A 20,109-nucleotide genomic window follows, 5' to 3' on the forward strand; every position below is an offset into this window, starting at 1 on the left:
TGCCAACACAAAAGAACAATTAGAACAACATATGTCTTTTTATTGTGGATTTTGTTAAAATGCTGCAATGAATTAATGGAGTTGTCCTTGGATAGCGTTTTTTATTTTTTTATAATACACCCCGTAATTTATTTCAAATGACCTCTGTCGCGACATGTTTTTTAAAACCCTGTTCAGTCCTTTGGTGCAAATGTTGATGTTTCCGACAGCATTTGGACCGTACACTAATCCCGGAAGTGACGTCATACACGCAGGAACCGAACTGTAGCTTGTAGCAGAGTAGCTAATTAATAAAATCACGTTATTTTCTGTTACCGCATTTGGTGTCGTTATGGACGTGTAGGTAAGATTTATAAATAAACGCAATAGCAAACCGAGTTTTTCTTACATGCCTGAAAAACAACAGCAACATCTGGTCCCGCTGTTCAACCTAATTAGTTTTTTTCCGTAGCAGCTAGCTACTGTAGCAACAACATCAAACCATCATCCGTGTTTACCATTATTTATTTAACGTTGTGCTGCTCTGGTGATGGGCTCTTCAATTAACAATGATATATTCACTTCTACTCAGTAGAAACTTGTAGCTGACATTCGTGTTTATCCCCTTGTTGCGTTGTAAGTTGAAATATCTAGAGATGTGGACAGGATGAGGGTGAAATGGCAAATAAATCCTCCTCGTCAATTTACATACAGTTTGCAGAAGCTTACTGTCTTTGAAGAGACGTGTCGTTTTATTAAGCACAGCAGTAATACTTGTTCTTCAGCACAAATTGTAAGGTAGACACATTTGTAAAGGTTGCCACATTGTAATGGACATACTGTGAATGTTAAAAGTGTAATTTGGCATACGATTGTGTCTCTTACCAATCGTATCTTCCCTGTCAGTGCTGAGGGAATGGTCTGAGTGCAGCAGCTCCAACAAAGATGCACAGCCGTCTGCAGGAGCTGAAGAAGGAAGAGGAGACTCTTCTCAAAATTAAAGTGATGCTGCAAGACCAACTTAACAGACTGAAGGTATGTCAGAGTTCGGGTGGGGAGGGGTAATACATGATACTGATACCCATAGTTTCAATAGTTTTACGTCTGTTTTCACTGTTTCAGTTTGAAGAAGGGGCCTTGAAATCTATCATTAATGCTCAAACGGAAGAAGAAGAAGGAGCGTCTCAACGTCTGTCCACCGAACCTGAGGTAAATGACACTTCAGGGGACAAGCCTTCGAAATGCTCACTGATTGGTCAAACATAACTTTCATCACTTTCATTATTAGATATTCTCATTACGAGTAGTGCCCCACATGTGGGTACTGCCTTGTAGGGAATGTGTTTTGATCACCTCAGTGATTACATTTACATTTACTTCCAGACAAAATCCAAGTCTCATAAACAAGGCATAGACAAAGTATGGTTTACACTTCAATTGCTAAATACTTTATAGCTATTAATGATGATTGATTAGCGATTACTGGTTTTTCCTGAGCAGTGATATTAGATGTTCTGAATGCAAACTTTAATTACTATATAAACTGCAAACACATAATGCAGTGTATTTGAATTTTATGGCTACTTGATCCAGATCAAAGCAGTGGTTAATGTCAGTGTTTCGCACAACACAATTTATACTGTGCAGGCACATGATGTAGCAAATAGCACTGAAAAATGCTGAGTGCCATTGGCAACTGTGTTAACCAAAGAAGGTAACACTCAATATCAGGGATTTGGGACAAATGACAAGTTCTTTGGCTTTTCATACAGATTTTTCTTGTTCAAGAAAAAAACAATTAACTATTATTTTAAATAGTAATATTATAAATATAATAATACTATATTTAAATGCATATTAATTGAAGTACAACAGTTCTAGTAATCAAATTTTTTATTACATTATTATATTTTGAATATATAAAAAATATTAAGCATATTTTCATCATCATACACCTGCCCTGCATACCGTGCTCTTGAAATATCAGAATTGATAATTAACAAACCCACATCAATCTCTTTATACTCTTTCTCATCATGTGATTATCTACTGGAGTTATGCTTTTTAATCCAGTGACCTGTTGTGAGTATTGCGTGTAAAAATGTTAAATTTTTATGTTTTAGGTTTATGTAAATCTTGACGATGAGAGTGAAATCAATCAAACGAAACTGCTCCTGAATGCCGCTGTAGATTGTGATATGGAGGAGGAGGACGAGGAAGAAGACGATGATGATGAGGAGGAGGAAGATGAAGATGATGAGATTGGATTTTTGCCTGAGGAGGATGAGGATGAAGATGATTATTGAGATTGTCAGTGGTTAGTGAGGCTTGTATGTTTGCTTGATTGGATGCAGCTCTTTCTTTGTTCAGTTTTTTTTTCTCCTATCATTTAGGAAGTTTAATTTATTTGGATGGAGTGACTAACAGTTACAGTGTAATGATGTGTGTAACAGTATCCTCTATGTCAATCAGATTTCATTTCAGCCCTTTCACTATATTACAATACATGTGTCAAACCTTGTGAGAAATGTCACACTGATATACAATAAGACTTTGTTATTAGGCGCTTAATAGCTCACTAGATATGCGGTGCATTTCGAACACAGGAAACTGAGCAGCAGTTCATGTAAGAATGTTGAGATGTGTCTTTTAGCATGAAAATGTATGGCTGGGCCATATAGAGATATTGTGAGTACACTTTATGTAAGAAAAAATAATTGTAAGCACAAAATAAATTTTTTTGTATGAAGTTCACTTGACTGACTGTACTGTGTACACTGTGGATGAAGAGATAATGTTCAAGAAAGTCAGTTTTCCACAATCATGGAAAAGAAGTGAAAAAAATTAAATGAAAAGATACTTTCAAAACAAGAAAATGGTCCCAAAAAAAAGTCAGGCTGGTTTGTTAATCTTTAAATATCTGAAAATGTCTTTTGCAAAGCATTTTTGCTTTTGTTATAACTAATAAACCTTTTTTGAATTGCATTAAAATAGTGTTTCTACACAAAATTACTTCCCAGCATGATGAATTATTATGTATTTATTATTATCATGCAATGAGGTCACTTACAAAATGTAGTTTTCAGTTTTGTTGTCCCGGTACTCATTTGAGGTAACACCCATGTTCACTTGTTTAAACCTGACACAGGCAAATGGGTTATGCAGCGCTCACATTTTTGCACTGGCAAACCATTCAGCATTTTTTGAAGCATCTAAAACAATGCAGTGAGGCCCACTCTAAGTGCAGTTTTCACACTGACACCAGGGACAGCTTTGAATAAGGGTGGTGCAACATACAATAGAGACTGCACCCATAGATGTATTCAGCTTTTTTTACATGGTTTACTGTGGAAAGCTGCCATTCACCAAGAGATTTGGGCTCATAACACACCTGCTGCAGATGAGTTCTTCATAAGGTAAACAGTCAGTTGGACATTTATTCATTATTATTACTCTGGAGTGATGGATTTGACTGTTTGCACTAGGGATTTGAAAAACATTTAGGAGAGGAGTACTGATTTTCTTTACTTAATATTTCCAAATGTGTATGATTCTGATTGAAATCAATCACCATGTCTTGCCTAATCTTGCCTAGAGAGAATTCCTAAAGCACAACAGTACCAGAATATAATAACAAAATGTAATGTGATGCTTTTGCAAGCCTCAAATGGAGAGAATTCTCTTTTTGTTTTGGGCCTTCAAATCTGGACATGCACATACTTTGCATATAGTTTGCAAATAATATTGTTTAGAAAAGTTCATACATTGTCATGTTGTTGTGCACTGAAAATATATGAACCACTCTAACATCAGCTTTGCTTGCAGTGCTGAAACAATAGTTTGTATGGGATGTGTCTGCCTCAGCAGAATGAGTTTACACTCCATTGATTTTCAATAGAAGTATTTGGCTCCGCATTGAGGATATGGAAACAATGTAGTGCTTCACATTTGATCCTCCCTGAGTATTTATCATAATTATATCTATATACATTTTTCTGGTAAGAGTATAGACCATTGCAGTGGATTGAGTTGTTGTGTATTTGTGTTCATTGGTTCCCGTCTTTGCAGGTTCAGAAGTACCATGCTTCCTCGTTGTGCACTCGGTTTGTGCCATGTGTTTATGTTGGTGCTGTGTCTGTCTGCGTCTGAGGACTTCGACTGGACAAAGAACGACCATGGTTCCTTCCATTATGGCACTTTTCCAGCTGGTACACACAACTTGTTTTTCCATATTCCTCTTTGGAGCTGGTCAGTGTTGAATGGTTGATGCCAGTGCTGGATTTTTGTTTAGGATTTTCGTGGGGTGCCGGCAGTTCAGCCTACCAAACAGAAGGAGCCTGGGACAAGGACGGCAAAGGACTGAGCATCTGGGACGTGTTCAGTCATAAGAAAGACAAAGTTCAACAAAATAACACTGGGGATTCCTCCTGTGAGGGCTACTACAAAGTCAAGGTGGGAGGTCAGGTGTGAGACATGAAGAAAAGAGAATGGGGCAAAATAAATTCTAAATATTTCACTCTGTGTGTCTCTGTTTGTGTTCGACAGGAGGATGTTTCTTTGATGAAGGAGCTAAAACTGAACCACTATCGCTTCTCCATCTCCTGGCCAAGACTCATCCCCACTGGCATTAAGTGTGAGTAACTGCTGCTGACTTTCATACTCACATACAATTGTTTTTACATATTTTATTTTAATATATGCACCTCATCACGTCGCGTTCACAGCTGACCACATCAATGAAAAGGGAATACAGTACTATGATGAACTGATTGACCATCTGCTGGAAAACAACATCACTCCTATTGTCACTCTGTATCACTGGGATCTTCCTCAGGTTGGTACCTGAGTGAATGAACCCCTAACCTCAGCTGCAGTGTCGTTGCATTGTAGCTCTACTTAAACTCTGCATTTTTCTAGGTCTTACAAGAGAAATATGGCGGGTGGCAGAATATAAGCATGGTCACCCACTTCAATGAGTTTGCTAACCTGTGCTTTGAAAGATTTGGTAACCGAGTCAAGAATTGGATCACTTTCAACAATCCATGGGTAAGATGAAAACAAACATCCACCATGTATGTCAATTTTCCTTTGGTTTATGTGTGTTGTTGTTGGGATATTTGGTCATCAATGCATTACTTTTACCCTCCTCATCCACAGTCAGTAGCAGTTGAAGGCTATGAGACAGGTGAGCATGCTCCGGGACTTAGACTGAGGGGAACAGGAGCATACAGAGCTGCTCACCACATAATCAAGGTAAACACATGCAAATGCATTTAGTTAAGTAAACACTCACTGACCTAGAAATACCTTAAACCAAATGTATCTCTTTATCATAGGCCCATGCACAAGTATGGCATACTTACAATACGCAATGGAGGGGGAAACAAAAAGGTAACCATAGTGACAGCTTAAATTCAGTATTTCCCTCTCAGCAGTGCAGTATGTGAGAGTTGAGAGCTGCTGCTTACATCTGCAGGTCAGGTCGGCATCTCTCTGTCAGCGGACTGGGGAGAACCAGTGGACATCAGCAACCAGAAAGACATAGAAGCAGCTGAGCGATATGTCCAATTCTACCTGGGCTGGTTTGCCACACCCATCTTTCATGGCGACTACCCTCAAGTGATGAAGGACTTCATTGGTAAATTGAATTGTGGAAAGTCAATTCAAGGAGTCATTGTTGAATGAATTGAACACCTCTTGTGACTGTTTTTTTGTTTTGTTTTGTTTTGTTTTTTTAAGGAAGGAAGAGTACACAGCAGGGCCTTGGAGGGTCCCGCCTGCCTAAATTTTCTACCCAGGAGAAGAGTTACATCAAAGGGACCTGCGACTTCCTTGGCATCGGCCATTTCACCACCCGTTACATCACCCAAAAGAACAACCCATCAAGCCCCAGCAGCAGCAGCAGCTTCTTCACTGACCGTGACCTCGCTGAGCTGGTTGATCCCCGATGGCCTGACCCCGGGTCAGAATGGCTCTACTCTGTGCCCTGGGGATTCAGACGGCTGCTTAATTTTATCAAGGTGACTGGCGTAGAGATTGTACATTAAAGCAGCATTGTGTACCTGATGATCATAGCACTGGTTAAATGACGTACTTTCTGTACATGTCTTTCATTTGTCACCTATTTAGAGTCAGTATGGAAACCCACTGATTTATGTGACAGAGAACGGCGTCTCGGAGAAGATGTTTTGCACAGAGCTTTGCGATGACTGGAGAATACAGTATTACAAGGACTACATCAATGAGATGCTTAAAGGTTAATGAAGTTATACATATTGCATGAGGAAATTAAGAGATGATGCTCTGGGGATTCAAGCCTTTGTGGTGAATGCCTCTTTGTTCCCTGTGTTGTCACTCAGCTATCAAAGACGGGGTCAGTGTGAAGGGCTACACCGCATGGTCCCTGCTGGACAAGTTTGAGTGGGATGAAGGCTACTCCGAGAGATTTGGCTTGTACTATGTGGACTTCAGGAACAAAAACAAGCCTCGGTATCCCAAGGCTTCCGTTCAGTTTTACAAACGCATCATCAGCTCCAATGGATTTCCAAATCAAAGAGAGGTGAGAGAAATCCCTACAAAGTTCTACATGTAATCTCAGTCTCTCTGGAGGATTTTTACAAACAACCTTCCAGATACAGATTAGCCACTTTTTTTTATGTGTCCTTGTATTCTTTAATCGTCACAGGTTGAGAACTGGAGGAGGAAGGCGGTTGAGACCTGTTCCTCTAGCAACCAGCTCCTAGCAGCAGGTAAGTTCATCTCTAACATCCCTGATTTAATCAGTCATCAGAGAAGAACAATGACCAGGGGTAAACAAATCAAGATTCTGCCATTAATATATACATATATATATATATATATATAAAAACACTTACTCACATAATCTAATACAATAAATCAGATGCAATTAAAATTTGACTTGAACACACTCCTTCAAAAATATATTGGTCAATTATTAGTCAGATAATAAGTCTGGGAATATAACACACAAATACCAAAATACCAAACACAATATCTGAGATATCTTCTTTGTTTGCCCCTCCAGCTAAAAGAAAATCCAAGGAACATGCAGAAATGCCAAAGGTTTGGCCAGTGCATGATGAAGTTTAGACCTTTATGGTATAGCTCTTCTATTCTTTTCACTTCTTCCTTTCTGTGTGTGGATTTGAATATGACTACGTTGTGCGACTACCTCTTCATTTAGCTCACATTTTAGTGTGCTTTAATTGGATTTTTAAAACCAAGAGCAGCCCTTCTATTTTTGATTTGATTGACTTGACATAATAAAAATATACAAACACAGTATAGCACTGCATCATAAATATTTAAGATGTCAAGGATAAACAAATTATTTCTAGTGTGGTCCTATAGAGGAAGACAAGGTGGCAGTTTTTAAGAAAAAACATTTTAAATGAGCACAATATATATCATCAAATATTCAAAAATGCAGTAAACAGTATATAAAATACTCACACGAACAAATGAATTGACAAGTTATTTCACAAAGCAATTTTAAAATGTAAATTTAACCAGAAACACTGATACATGTGACCGTTTGATTTAGAAGAATGAAGAAGTTTAGATGTTTGGTTGTGGTATTGATGCTGCTTTCTGAAATTACATTACATTAGATTACATTACATGTCATTTAGCAGACAATAGCGACTTACAATAAGTGCATTTAAACATTTGGGTACAAATAAGAGCAAGAAGTAAGTAAGAGCTTCAAGTAAGCCAAATAATATTCCCCAGTACCTGCATGCAGTTCTCAAAGGGTTAAAGTGCAATTGATCAACTCTGAGTCTTCTTTTTCTTTTTATTAGAGGAACAGCGGAGTACTGCTGCCAATATTCTAAGACTTATACATGGTAAGGAATCACTCGTGCTAAAATGTAAATTATAGCAATGATGAATTCATTCAAGGAAGAAAACAATTAACCCTTTGAGTGCTGTGTTTGAGCATCACTACTTGCCTAATAAGTGTTGTCTGAACAATACATTAATGATACAGAGTGTGTGTGTGCGTGTGTTTTTTTCCCAGACCCCTTGACCAGCCACATGGAGATGGTGACAGAGATTGTTGTTCCCACTGTGTGCACACTTTCAATACTCCTCTGTGCCATCTTCTTGATGTTCCTGTTGCGGAAGCATAACTAGAAAACATGCACGTTGACAGGAACATTGACATACATATGCACAGAAGTACAGCAACACTTGTACTGTAAATGCATCTTTTCTTTAATGAACCACGTGTGAATATACAGTAAATGCATTATTTGAACTGAATTATAAGACTAACTTAATTGATTTGATGTGTACTGTAGTGAGTGTGTGCTATAAAACAACTGGGTTCAGCTATAATAATAATAATAACAATTTATTATCAGACACTGTGGATCGCTCTGCAGCAATTCGGATTTTCTTGTTGAAATACCGCTGTGGAATATTACCACTGCAAACATCTCTTACGATCACTATTGAATACATCAGTTCATGGCTGGACAACCTGACAGAACACATGAAGACTGAAAGTTGTTCAGTGAAAACAATGATCGAGATACATCGACAGAAAACCCTGGTATTTCAAAATGTGTTCATTGCTAACGATGACATCAGATGTTGAAATAAACAACTTTGTTCAGATGTGTGCTGTGTAAATTCATGCAAAGTTGACAAGACTGCAGCACACCATGGTGGAGAAAAAGGCAGGATCCTCACTCTCCCCATTCACTGTTTCATTTGGGGAATCTAACGATGGGACAAAAACAAAACAGTTGTCATTACCTTCCTGGTGTTAGTTAACACTTGTAAATACCGAATGTGGCTCGCGTAATTGTTTTACTGCATGAAGATCACCTGTTTCAAAGATGACATGATCAACCAGTGGCCTGTCACTGAGCTGTAAGGATGTCCTGACCTCACGTGGACCATGGCCAGTGGACACCTCAGCTCCCCACAGAACTGCCTGCTCTCTAAGGAACATTAGAGATAAGATAATAGCCCGTGTTAAAACTTTACCCGTCTCTGTCCTACTTTTTGATACTCGTTTGAGTAAAAACATACATAACAGTACACATATAAACAAATATCACACGTTCACATCTTCAGATACAAGGAAGCAGCTAGAGTGAAAGAACCATCAAGCCTCACCTTTGATAAAAATGGCTGATCAGTGCTGGTTTGATCTGGAGTTTGAATTCATGTTCCTCATCATACGGGTATGATTTGTAGTGCTGCAAACATGATCTAAGAGAGAGAGGGAGGGAAAGAAAAGAAAACAAGATCTTTAACTAAATATCTTAATGTCACCAACGGAAATTGAAAACTTGCCGATTTGATTTACTGTGTAAGAAGGAACAGACGGTCGTAGGGCAAAGCCAGGAATTTACTGCAGGTCACAATTATTTCCAGCAGATGGTGCAGTTTCCGCAGCCGGATCACTTGCTCCTGTAGATCAACCTCAGTGCTCAGGTAGTAACACTGTGGTGTAAAACACTCAAACTCAGTATTTTATCAAGAGTCCCTTGAACATACATGTCAGTAAAAAGCCTTAAGCTTACCAAGTGGTTGAGAGTTGTCAATTCTTCACCTAAGAAGAAAAAAAAGAATTTATATAAACAATAGTTAACTTAATCTAGGTTGTACTCTTGATGTTAAAACAGTGATTGTACGAGGTATTTGTTTGTTATGTATTTAGATATTGGTTTGATAGGGTATTTGAATTTTGTTAAGCATACGTTTCTGTCATTTAATATGATTGGTTTGGGAATTAGTTTCGGGCATCACACATTTTTATACCAAGTGACTGGTGAGGGACCACAATGCCTTGTTTGTTTGCTTGCTTTTGGACAATAAACCTACACAAAATTAAAATAACCGGCTTACAATTTTGCCTCCAATAGATTCATACCCAAGTGGTCTTTTGATTGAGTTCAGTTTGTTTTTTGACACACTGCCACAACAGTGAGGTTGATAATTACTCTAAAACAAAAGGTTACACATAGAATCAATGAGGTTACTGATGAGGTAGTTAATGTAGTCCTTTCTCATCTTGTCCAATCCCATCTCCAGCAACATGTGGACAGGAGTGACACCTGTGAGAGACACATGATCGATCTGCTGGTGGTAGGACTCCAAGATGAGCTTGCTGAGGGAGCTACTGCTGTCTCTGTGAATCTGTGGGAAATTAAAGAAGACAAAGCAAAAATAATATTCTGAGACAAAAACCTTCAGAGTTTGCATGTTCCCCCCCGTGTGCATGAGTTTTCTCTGGGTTCTCTGGTTTCCTTCCAGTCCAAAAACATGCAGATTGGGGGATTAGGCAAATTGGACAATCTAAATTGAATGTAGAGTGTCAAATTGGTTGTTTGTTTGTCTCTATGTGGCCCTGTGATGGGCCAGCTACCCCACCTGGGATTGGCACCAGTGCCCCCCTGCGACCCTCATGTGGAGAAGGAAGCGGTAGAAGATGGATGAATGGAAAAACCTTCAGACTTTTCTCAGTGAAACAAACTGTTTATGGAGGCTACATCATTACATACCCATGGTTTAATTTCCCCATATTTCAGGGCTTCAATGACCAATTTCAGACTGTCTCCAATATCTTGATATGAAGTCACACCTGTGATGAAAAGAAAATATGTAAAATTCCATTACTGTCAAGAGATTTTAATTATAAAAAAAAAAAAAAAAACCTCACTCTTCCTCAAGCGAACCCACAACTGTTCCACAAAGTCCAAGTCACTTCGTTCCAAAAGAGAGTTGAAGATGGAAGTGTCTGTGTCGGGTTTCAGCTTTGAGGTCTTAAAGAAAAGATGAAAGACAGAAAGTTCACATATATCCTGAAATATAGGAATAAATCAGTGAAAAGCTTTTGACATTATCATACATCAACTATATTTGTAGCCTTATCCTGGAGCGCATTTGCAGTGCTCTGAAGCTCTGAAAGAAGCATAAAAAATAATGTTACATAACTTTTAGTGTCAAATTAAAGTAAAGCTGCATTTGTTAAACAAAACATACACTGCACCTTCTAGGTAGGCTTTAGTCAGACTGACAGCTGATGTGCTTTGCAAAGGTTCCATCCATTCAGTCTCACCAGTTCTCAAACCATCAGCAAGAGTCTGAAATGACAAGAGTCTTTATATACATACTCATTTATTTGTGTATTGATAGTCAGGATCCATCATATCAGATTACTAAAAGACACAAACCTGAAGAAACTCTAGCTCCCTGTACATCTCAAACATCGGGCTCCTCATGTCACCACTGGCTACTTTGATATTCTGCATATGAACAAAAATACACACTGAACACAGCAAGAACCTCACGTTTGTAAACACAACACTTCTGTTCATCTGCTTTTTAACTGAAACATTGATTAAAGTTTCACTATAAAAATCTATATGAAGGCAGAAGAAAAGACTCTAGTTCTACTAGTTGCTCACCAGTGTAGCGGTCGAGGAAAGGGGTGGGGTTTCAAGGATACGCTCTACATGACTCCAGTTAAAATCCACTGTCACACTGCTCTGTGACTCAATCATGGTGTTTTCAATGACAGTCGAGCCAAACAAGTTGAACCTGGCACTGCCTTTGATTCCCATCTGGAAACACAGAGAGTTTAATGGTAAAGAAGCATCCATTCCCACTCACTCAAAAGCAAGAATGCACACTCACTGAAGACGTGTGATGCCTTTTCTTGTGCTCCTGTTTAAGCTCATCCAAGGTCATGAAAGCACTTTTGTCCACCGTTGAGCCTAAGACATTCCAAATGAAATGAAACACTATCAAAAAATCATACAGTAACTGATACATAAATATTAACAAATACCGATTATGTTTAATGGGTGATTTAAAGCTGCAGTGCTTTAAATACAATAATCTGGTGATTATTGTTGTATTGATGTTATTATACTGCCCCGGATTGTCTTTGTGAACAGAAATTATATAACATTATTTGTATGCTGCATCCTTCATGTGAAAAAGGAATCGGTCAAGCAAGTTTTTGGAGCAGTATAATTCACTTCTGAACTTTTCATAGGTGCCTCTTTGCGTTTTCAGTCATAATAAAACCTGTTTGTAGTTGCCTTGCTTGACTAGAGCTGTGTTGTTTTTGTCACTATCTAAATCGAACACCAGTACACTGAGAAACCCAGAGAGAGTCGCATGGAGCTGATCGGCTTAATAAACATTGTGGGGACTAATTTGACAATGTTTTGAATGTTACAGATATTTGTTTACAATGAAAGGTTTTGCATTACAGTTTTAAAAGGGTATAGAGCACTTGAGCTACCTTTGCATGTAACGGAGTATAACTTTACACCGGACACTTTATTGCCAAAGCAGACCGTTTCAGCCCCCATCCAGGTTGTTCTAGCAGGATCAGACATGTCACATCGCACCCAAAGAGGATGTAATGCCAGGTTGTTGTCCACACCTGACATATTAGTATTTTGAGATAGTGTGTACCAAGACAGCAGCTGCCTGTAAAAAGAGAAAGAAATACTACATTTTTACATTACATGTAATGTACATGTCTGTCACATGTACATGAGCTGTCATTTTAGACTGACAGCTACAGTGTATTACACACATAATTTTCAAATGATCCTACTCACACTTCCTCATTTAGATGACAAGTTAAGTTTCTTGGAATTGGGTACCTTGCTTTCATGCTTGTGAGTGGCTGAGGTCCCGGGTCAGTTTGGAGAACACACACATCAGCATCAGCATCATCACCATCACCATCACCATCGACATTTGTTTCATTTATTTTTGGAACCTTGTAAAATTTAAGAAATAACAACATGTTCAAAGGTGAGCACTAATGAGAGGAAAAGTAATGGTAAGTACAAGTAAGTTATACCAAATAACAATGGTCCATGCTGCATTTGTCACACACAGTAAACAAGAATGACGACTAAACTGAAATTCAAGACTAGTGGAGTCTATTGATCATCCTATTTCAGCAGTTTAACTAAATCTGCCCATCCAGTACCTAATCGAATTAATCTTTTAAGTTAAAAATCCTGTAACATGTCGTTCATAATTGTTTATTCAAATTAATATATGATAATGCAATATTTGTCTTGGGCTTGCAGGACTACAGATTGTTTACTCACCTCTTTTTGACAGATGAAGACTGGCTGGTTACCACAGTACATATTCACCACATCAACTCTGTCTCCATTCATCTTTAATATTTGGATGTCCTCCTGAAACAAGTACCAACATTAGGGCTTTGACACCACTTATGTTTTATAACTCTTGCATTTGATGGTATATAATACATTTGAATGATGTTTTTTTGCTTTTCTATATAAACCTTTCATCTTCACATTTTATTTTACATTACATACAATAATATTACCTCATGTGTACATTGATGGTTGCTTTCCTCATCTTGAAGAGATCTGGGGCACAAGACATCAAATCTATAATTACTTCTGTTGTATTTAGGTTACTACACACCATTTGAACATTTACCAACTTTCTAGCTTAACAAGCTAAGTTAACTCACCGAAGAATCTTTAAAAAGGCCTTAGCACTAGATATCACCTTCGAAGCCATCGCAAAACTATACAACAGAAAAAGCTACCGTGGACGAAACATAGAAGAGAAGTTAACAGCGTTTCACTTCCACAGATAAAACTTTGGCTTTGTGTTCCTGGTGTTTTGACAGTCGCGCGCTCAGTCTTCAACTGTGACGTAGCGGGGTCAAGGGGCATTGTTATATCTGTGTCATATTGTATCTAATAAATTAATAAATAACACCGGATGCATGCATACATGATATTGTGTCGCATACACGAACGAAAACACTGTCAAAAAATAATATATACGAGAAAATAAAAAAAATTAAAATTACTACGTAAGTAGTTCCGTAAACACGACTGTCCTCCGTCAAGATCGGAGTAAAGAAATAGTCCCAACTTTAACAACAAACTTAAAGTATTTTTGTTTGATCTCAGGAGTTCTGAGGCGTGATTCACTAACATGATTATTTTGCACTGATATAAATGTATCATTCGTGATTTTCCTGAATCAAAATAAAAAATTTTTGAAGAAACGCTATTAGCGGAAGTGGTTTGCTCCCAAGCGGAGGCATAAGGCACTCAAGGCAACTCACTAACTTCCTTTTTACTGTGGCCGCCATAGAGTGAGGAGCGTGGTTCCCGGCGAGCCGAAAATATCTTACGAAAATGGTGAGAAATTGAAGCCATATCGCTGTCCGTATACTTAACGATACGCCCGGGCCATTCTGTCGTGTGCATACTCCAAACAATAGCACACGCGATGGTATTACGAATAACTTAATTTAGTTTATTCGGGGCGGAAATATGTTAAGGTCCCGGCTAGGAAAGCTAACACGAGGAGCCATTTTGGATGAGCTGCTTCTCAGTACACGTGTAGCAGACGCTTCGGTGGCAGATACGCATCTACAAATGAATGTTGTACATTATAGCGGGTTTTTTCCCCCACTATGTTGAGACTGATAATGATTTTCGAACTATATGTAACTCGATCGTGTTTACTAGGTGTTACAACGAGTATGGAAATTGATGCTAATATTAGCGTGTCTAGACGCGGTAGGCCATGTCCTGGAAGTAGTCCAGATATGACATTTATCAACATAACAATATAATAACCTCAACGATGTCTCATTGTTGCTAGATAGATGTAATATGAAATAGTTGCGCCGTCATATTTTGCAAGCATTATGCACGTTTGTTTGCCTGAGCACGGTGTAACTGGTGTTCTTAACGCTTAAAACTTTTCTAACTTGTGCTGCAATTAATTAATATTCTCGTAATCGAATTATTTGTTTTTCTTCACTTGCTGAGCAATTTTGTCCCTTAAGTGCTGATAATGTTTTGAAATGTTTACATGTTCAAATCAATTACAATTTCTCCTATTTCTGTGTTCTCAAATTAACAATTAATTTACAGCCTCACTATAGTAAATAAATGTATAATGAACTTTACATTAATAAATTCAGATTAATCTTATATTGAAGTAGTCTGCAGTCAAGTTGGTAATCTTATTTTCGACTCTAATCACAGGACATGCACCACTTAACCCATCATGTAGTGGTCTGATTGACATGCTAAATGACATGTTATGTATTCTTTCTTTTTATTTTACCTTCTAGGCTTGTGCCCGACCCCTGATCTCGGTGTATTCCGAGAAAGGAGAATCCTCAGGCAAAAATGTTGTCATGCCTGCTGTGTTCAAGGCCCCAATTCGGCCTGATGTTGTGAATTTTGTGCACACCAACATGCGCAAAAACAACCGCCAGCCATATGCAGTTAGCGAACTGGCAGGTGAGTGTATAGTGTATGTTCTTAGCTTTTCTCACTGTTTTTGAAATACATTTTTATATGGTTAAACTATAGATTTATTCTCAAAGTTCTGTAATTGTGTATTTCAGGTCACCAGACCAGTGCTGAGTCCTGGGGTACAGGAAGAGCTGTGGCCCGTATTCCCCGTGTGAGAGGTGGTGGTACTCACCGCTCTGGTCAGGGTGCTTTTGGAAATGTATCCTTTTGGTCAATGTTGACACTTAAGTATTTCCTCCTTTGCTTTATTTGAAACATAACATTTTTAAACTTGCTGTGATTGTGTAATTTGCGACCGACTCTGTGACCAGTGACAGAATGCCTGCTGTCATATACTGGAACAGATGGCTGACGAACAAACATTGAGTCTGAGCAGGTATTTAGTTCTTCTGCACTGTAGGCACTTCACTAGCTGTCATTCAGACTTCCTTGACTTTTATATAGATGTGTCGTGGAGGTCGTATGTTTGCTCCCACCAAGACCTGGCGTCGTTGGCACCGCAGGATCAACACAACCCAGAAGCGCTATGCCATCTGCTCTGCCCTGGCTGCTTCTGCCCTTCCTGCACTTGTGATGTCCAAAGGTAAAATCAATTGGCCATGTTTTTGTAGAGAACAGGTGTGGGGCTCAAGAGCCATTCAAGTACTGTGAAACTTATTAGGTGTTCATACAAACACTTGTGATTTGCTATGATGGTGTAATTTGCGTCTGAGCCAGTGAACAGTGACGGTTGCCTGCCGTCTTTAAGCTGTCACAAGGTATTGATGTCCATTGAATTCTGAGCAATCACTTGTCACACTCATGTAATTGAAAATTACATGTTTCTGTATTTTGACATTCTTTGATTCAATTTTGTCTGTTAGGACACCGCATTGAGGAAATCCCTGAGGTCCCACTGGTGGTTGAAGACAAAGTGGAGAACTACAAGAAGACCAAGGAGGCTGTGCTTCTGCTGAAGAAGCTTAAAGCCTGGAATGACATCAAAAAGGTAATTAAATTCAGATGGACTTATAGAATAAAGGTTTCCACATACTTTCCACATACATACTAGACTTCAGGAGCCAGCTGTTTTATATTTATTGCACACTTTATTTGCGCATAATGATTCATCTTGTAAATATTCTATTTCAGGTCTACGCTTCTCAGCGCATGCGTGCTGGTAAAGGTAAAATGAGGAACCGCCGTAGGATCCAGCGTAAAGGACCATGCATCATCTACAACCAAGATGCTGGAATCATCAAAGCCTTCAGAAATATCCCAGGTATGTTAAGAGATGGATTTACTGTTTTTGTTTTTTTGTCAGGACATTACCTATGTGTGTCACTTTGAAAATGGTCTTAAATGTATGTGAAATTACTCTAAAAATGAGAAACAAGTGGATGTGCCGTCAGACTTTGAGCTTTCAACATTGCCTTTGTCTTATGCAGGCATCACTTTGCAAAACGTGAATAAACTGAACCTTCTGAGGCTTGCCCCTGGTGGTCACATTGGACGTTTTTTGATATGGACTGAGAGCGCTTTCCGCAAGCTGGATGAGCTCTACGGCACCGGGCGCAAAGCTTCCTCCCTGAAAGTTGACTACAAGTGAGTACTGGAGGAGCACACTGGCCAAATCAGTAGTAAAATCGGTGTTTGTCCTTTTACAGTGATGAGCTTCCACTTCAGGTCCGTGTTTTTGAATCTTTGTGATATTTAGTGAAGTTCTGAGATTGAGTGACAAAGGAGAGGAGTTGGATACTTGCTTGTATTTAGTTTCTATTTGTTAAACTACCTGTCTCTAATTTCAGCCTGCCAATGCACAAGATGACCAACACAGACCTGAGCAGGATTCTTAAGAGTGAGGAGATCCAGAAAGCACTTCGTGCACCAAAGTAAGCACAGCTCAGTTATTTCTTAATGTTAAATGGTTCAGTCAACCATGATGAGCTTTCACTTCAGGTCCGTGTTTCTGAATCCTGATTATTATTATGAAGTTCTGAGCTACACAGAATTCATTTCCTAAGTGTAGCTCTAAGGCAGTTCATAGTAACCAATGGTTTTTTTTTATTTTTATTATTTTACAGCAAGAAGATCAATCGCAGAGTACTGAAGAAGAATCCTCTGAAGAACTTGAGGATAATGCTCAAACTGAACCCTTATGCGAAGACAGCAAGACGTCTTGCCATCCTCAAGCACGACCCTACGGTAAGAAGTGAAGCTAGTTGAGATTTGAAAGAAAAAAAATTAAATTAAGATGCAATTGTCAGGTGTTACTTAAAAAAAAAAATGTGTTCTTTGTAGATCAAGGCCAAGATGCTGAAACCCAAGAAGAAGCCTGGAAAGAAGGGAGCACCCAAAAAACCCAAGGCATAAATTTATACATGGCAGACTGGACGTTCAGTAAAAATAAAACCGTGGTTTCAAATTCATGAGTTTGATGTCAAAATTTTATTTCATAAGACTCGCACACGTTAAAGATTTAAATCTATTGGTGCAGAGAGGATGTTGGTGTATATTAAGCACATTGTGTTGAGCAGCGTTTGTCATGATTTAAATAATTTGTTCATTAGAAAAACATGGCTTTTGAAGGCAGGCCAACAATAGAGCCCCAAGAGCTGTTTCAATGCATTAATTTCGCATGGCATGTAGATTTGTACACTAAGTATCTATTGACTGCACAAACCTAACAAGTAGACTTTGTATAAACAAATGATTCACTCGTAATACAAATCGGTCAAAAGACGACCATGTGGTGTTTGACGGATGGGTCACAACGCAGTACCGTGGGTGAGTATCACCGTTTCAGCGCATGCAAGGTAAGATGAGGAACCACCTTAGGCTACAGCGCAAAGGACCAGGCATCATTTCCAACCAAGATGCTGGAATCATCAAAGCCTTCAGAAATATCCCAGGTGTGTTAAATGGATTTACTTTGTTTTTTATCAGATCATTACCTTTTGTGTTTCTGTCTGAAAATAGATTTAAATGCATGTGAAAATACACAAAAGAAGAAACAAGAGGATGTGCCCTCAGACTTTGAGTTTTCAACATTGCCTTTGTCTTATGCAGGCATCACTTTGCAGAACGTGAATAAACTGAACCTTCTGAGGCTTGCCCCTGGTGGTCACATTGGACACTTTTTGATATGGACTGAGTGCTTTCCACAGGCAGGACGAGCTCTACGGCACCATGCGCAAACTTGCCTCCCTGAAAGTTGCCTTAAAGTGAGTACCAGAGGAGCACACACCAAATTAATAGTTAAACTAGCGTTTGTCCTCTTACAGTGATGAGCTTCCACTTCAGGTCCGTGTTTTTGAATCCGTGTGATATTTAGCGAAGTTCTGAGATTGAGCAACAAAGCATGGGAGTCGCATACTCGCTTGTATTTAGTTTCTTTTTGTTAAACTACTTGTCTCTAATTTCAGCTTGCCAATGCACAAGATGGCCAACACAGACCTGAGCAGGATTCTCAAAAGTGAGGAGATCCAGAAAGAACTTCATGCACCAAAGTAAGCAATGCTCAGTTATTTCTTAATGTTACATCGTCAGTCAACTATGATGAGCTTTCACTTCAGGTCCGTGTTTTTGAATCAGTGATATTTATTGAAGTTCTGAGATTGAGCAACAAAGGATAGGAGTTGCAAACTTGCTTGTATTTAGTTTCTTTTTGTTAAACTACTTGTCTCTAATTTCAGCTTGCCAATGCACAAGATGGCCAACACAGACCTGAGCAGGATTCTCCAGAGTGAGGAGATCCAGAAAGCACTTCATGCACCAAAGTAAGCACTGCTCAGTTATTTCTTAATGTTACATCGTCAGTCAACTATGATGAGCTTTCACTTCAGGTCCGTGTTTTTGAATCAGTGATATTTATTGAAGTTCTGAGATTGAGCAACAAAGGATGGGAGTCACATACTCGCTTGTATTTAGTTTCTTTTTGTTAAACAACTTGTCTCTATTTTCAGCTTGCCAATGCACAAGATGGCCAACACAGACCTGAGCAGGATTCTCAAGAGTGAGGAGATCCAGAAAGCACTTAATGCACCAAAGTAAGCACTGCTCATTTATTTCTTAATGTTACATCGTCAGTCAACTATGATGAGCTTTCACTTCAGGTCCGTGTTTTTGAATCAGTGATATTTATCGAAGTTCTGAGATTGAGCAACAAAGGAGGAGTCAGATACTCGTATTTAGTTTCTTTTTGTTAAACTACTTGTCTCTATTTTCAGCTTGCCAATGCACAAGATGACCAACACAGACCTGAGCAGGATTCTCAAGAGTGAGATCCACAAAGTAAGCACTTCTCAGTTATTTCTGTATTTTAAATGGTCAGTCAACCATGATGATGTTCCACTTCAGGTCCGTGTTTCTGAATCCTGATTATTATGAAGTTCTGAGCGACACAGGGAATTAATTTCATAAGTGTAGCTCCAAGGCAGTTCATAGTAATTGATGTTTTTTTGTTTTTTTTCCAAAACAGTAAGAAGATCAATCTCAGTGTACTGAAGAAGAATCCTCTGAAGAACTTGAGGATAATGCTCCAACTTACGCTAAGAGAGCAAGACGTCATGCCGTCCTCAAGCACAACCCTGCGTTAAGTGAAGCTTGTCGAGATGTTTTGTATTTTTCTTTTTTTTTTTTTTTAAATGAAAATCCAATTGTCAGTTGTGGCTTTAAAAAAAAAAAGTGTTCTTTGTAGATCAAGGCCTAGATGCTGAAACCCAAGAAGAAGCCTGGAAAGATGGGAGCACCCAAAAAACCGTGGCAGACTGGATGTTCAATAAAAAATAAAACAATGCTTTCCAATTCATGA

The 20,109-nt window shown here is 38.7% G+C and overlaps 5 protein-coding genes and 9 non-coding genes across 22 annotated transcripts; 13 read left to right on the top strand and 1 right to left on the bottom strand.

Moving 5' to 3' along the window:
• The first annotated feature begins 222 nt into the window (after positions 1-222).
• Positions 223-2,728, top strand: snapc5 (small nuclear RNA activating complex, polypeptide 5). 2 transcript variants are annotated; one of them, XM_058644865.1, is made up of 4 exons: positions 223-343; positions 886-1,014; positions 1,102-1,188; positions 2,103-2,728. In XM_058644865.1, the coding sequence occupies exons 2-4, from the start codon at positions 925-927 to the stop codon at positions 2,283-2,285; spliced, it is 360 nt and encodes a 119-aa protein (XP_058500848.1). In that variant the 5' UTR covers positions 223-343; positions 886-924; the 3' UTR covers positions 2,286-2,728. The 2 variants fall into 2 exon arrangements, with proteins under 2 accessions (XP_058500848.1, XP_058500847.1); XM_058644864.1 differs by having other exon boundaries at positions 237-339.
• A 391-nt stretch (positions 2,729-3,119) lies between these two features.
• lctlb (lactase-like b) lies at positions 3,120-8,620 on the top strand. Of its 3 annotated transcripts, XR_009241825.1 has the most exons (16): positions 3,121-3,395; positions 4,048-4,187; positions 4,271-4,431; positions 4,525-4,612; positions 4,704-4,813; positions 4,897-5,025; positions 5,137-5,232; positions 5,316-5,370; positions 5,456-5,617; positions 5,719-5,999; positions 6,109-6,235; positions 6,339-6,538; positions 6,665-6,728; positions 7,025-7,098; positions 7,803-7,847; positions 8,021-8,086. XR_009241825.1 is itself a non-coding variant. In XM_058644859.1 (15 exons), exons 2-15 carry the CDS (start codon positions 4,061-4,063, stop codon positions 8,134-8,136), a joined length of 1,761 nt encoding a protein of 586 aa, XP_058500842.1. In that variant the 5' UTR covers positions 3,121-3,395; positions 4,048-4,060; the 3' UTR covers positions 8,137-8,620. The 3 variants fall into 3 exon arrangements, 2 of the variants coding, with proteins under 2 accessions (XP_058500843.1, XP_058500842.1); XM_058644859.1 differs by lacking the exon at positions 7,025-7,098 and having other exon boundaries at positions 8,021-8,620; XM_058644860.1 differs by lacking the exons at positions 7,025-7,098; positions 7,803-7,847 and having other exon boundaries at positions 3,120-3,395; positions 8,021-8,620.
• On the bottom strand, positions 8,194-13,733 carry zwilch (zwilch kinetochore protein). The gene is made up of 18 exons (XM_058644862.1): positions 13,499-13,733; positions 13,349-13,391; positions 13,101-13,193; positions 12,642-12,760; positions 12,272-12,462; positions 11,656-11,735; positions 11,427-11,582; positions 11,193-11,264; positions 11,009-11,102; positions 10,868-10,920; positions 10,679-10,781; positions 10,521-10,600; positions 9,999-10,155; positions 9,540-9,568; positions 9,323-9,459; positions 9,130-9,225; positions 8,836-8,951; positions 8,194-8,727 (listed from the first exon to the last, which is right to left on the bottom strand). Exons 1-18 carry the CDS (start codon positions 13,546-13,548, stop codon positions 8,639-8,641), a joined length of 1,758 nt encoding a protein of 585 aa, XP_058500845.1. The 5' UTR covers positions 13,549-13,733; the 3' UTR covers positions 8,194-8,638.
• Positions 13,734-14,078: 345 nt separating this feature from the next.
• On the top strand, positions 14,079-17,725 carry LOC131470064 (large ribosomal subunit protein uL4B). The gene is made up of 10 exons (XM_058645567.1): positions 14,079-14,183; positions 15,131-15,302; positions 15,410-15,516; positions 15,762-15,900; positions 16,181-16,305; positions 16,449-16,578; positions 16,745-16,901; positions 17,105-17,188; positions 17,381-17,501; positions 17,598-17,725. Exons 1-10 carry the CDS (start codon positions 14,181-14,183, stop codon positions 17,667-17,669), a joined length of 1,110 nt encoding a protein of 369 aa, XP_058501550.1. The 5' UTR covers positions 14,079-14,180; the 3' UTR covers positions 17,670-17,725.
• On the top strand, positions 15,590-15,692 carry LOC131470698 (small nucleolar RNA SNORD16). The gene has a single exon (XR_009241928.1). It is a non-coding gene; the product is annotated as a small nucleolar RNA SNORD16 (small nucleolar RNA).
• LOC131470697 (small nucleolar RNA SNORD16) lies at positions 16,003-16,102 on the top strand. Its single transcript, XR_009241927.1, has one exon. It is a non-coding gene; the product is annotated as a small nucleolar RNA SNORD16 (small nucleolar RNA).
• On the top strand, positions 16,958-17,028 carry LOC131470693 (small nucleolar RNA SNORD18). The gene has a single exon (XR_009241923.1). It is a non-coding gene; the product is annotated as a small nucleolar RNA SNORD18 (small nucleolar RNA).
• On the top strand, positions 17,231-17,300 carry LOC131470694 (small nucleolar RNA SNORD18). Its single transcript, XR_009241924.1, has one exon. It is a non-coding gene; the product is annotated as a small nucleolar RNA SNORD18 (small nucleolar RNA).
• Positions 17,726-17,831: 106 nt separating the features above from the next.
• LOC131470065 (large ribosomal subunit protein uL4-like) lies at positions 17,832-20,106 on the top strand. Of its 6 annotated transcripts, none has more exons than XM_058645569.1 (6): positions 17,832-18,520; positions 18,722-18,805; positions 18,992-19,075; positions 19,262-19,345; positions 19,526-19,655; positions 19,777-20,106. In XM_058645569.1, exons 1-6 carry the CDS (start codon positions 18,486-18,488, stop codon positions 19,777-19,779), a joined length of 420 nt encoding a protein of 139 aa, XP_058501552.1. In that variant the 5' UTR covers positions 17,832-18,485; the 3' UTR covers positions 19,780-20,106. The 6 variants fall into 6 exon arrangements, with proteins under 6 accessions (XP_058501552.1, XP_058501551.1, XP_058501555.1 ...); XM_058645568.1 differs by having other exon boundaries at positions 19,526-19,624; XM_058645572.1 differs by having other exon boundaries at positions 19,526-19,589.
• Positions 18,575-18,645, top strand: LOC131470692 (small nucleolar RNA SNORD18). The gene has a single exon (XR_009241922.1). It is a non-coding gene; the product is annotated as a small nucleolar RNA SNORD18 (small nucleolar RNA).
• On the top strand, positions 18,847-18,915 carry LOC131470689 (small nucleolar RNA SNORD18). Its single transcript, XR_009241919.1, has one exon. It is a non-coding gene; the product is annotated as a small nucleolar RNA SNORD18 (small nucleolar RNA).
• LOC131470690 (small nucleolar RNA SNORD18) lies at positions 19,117-19,185 on the top strand. Its single transcript, XR_009241920.1, has one exon. It is a non-coding gene; the product is annotated as a small nucleolar RNA SNORD18 (small nucleolar RNA).
• LOC131470691 (small nucleolar RNA SNORD18) lies at positions 19,387-19,455 on the top strand. Its single transcript, XR_009241921.1, has one exon. It is a non-coding gene; the product is annotated as a small nucleolar RNA SNORD18 (small nucleolar RNA).
• On the top strand, positions 19,631-19,697 carry LOC131470696 (small nucleolar RNA SNORD18). Its single transcript, XR_009241926.1, has one exon. It is a non-coding gene; the product is annotated as a small nucleolar RNA SNORD18 (small nucleolar RNA).
• Positions 20,107-20,109: the final 3 nt, after the last annotated feature.

The sequence above is a fragment of the Solea solea genome, chromosome 12 (assembly GCF_958295425.1).
Source record: "Solea solea chromosome 12, fSolSol10.1, whole genome shotgun sequence".
In the NCBI taxonomy this organism is placed as follows: domain Eukaryota; kingdom Metazoa; phylum Chordata; class Actinopteri; order Pleuronectiformes; family Soleidae; genus Solea; species Solea solea.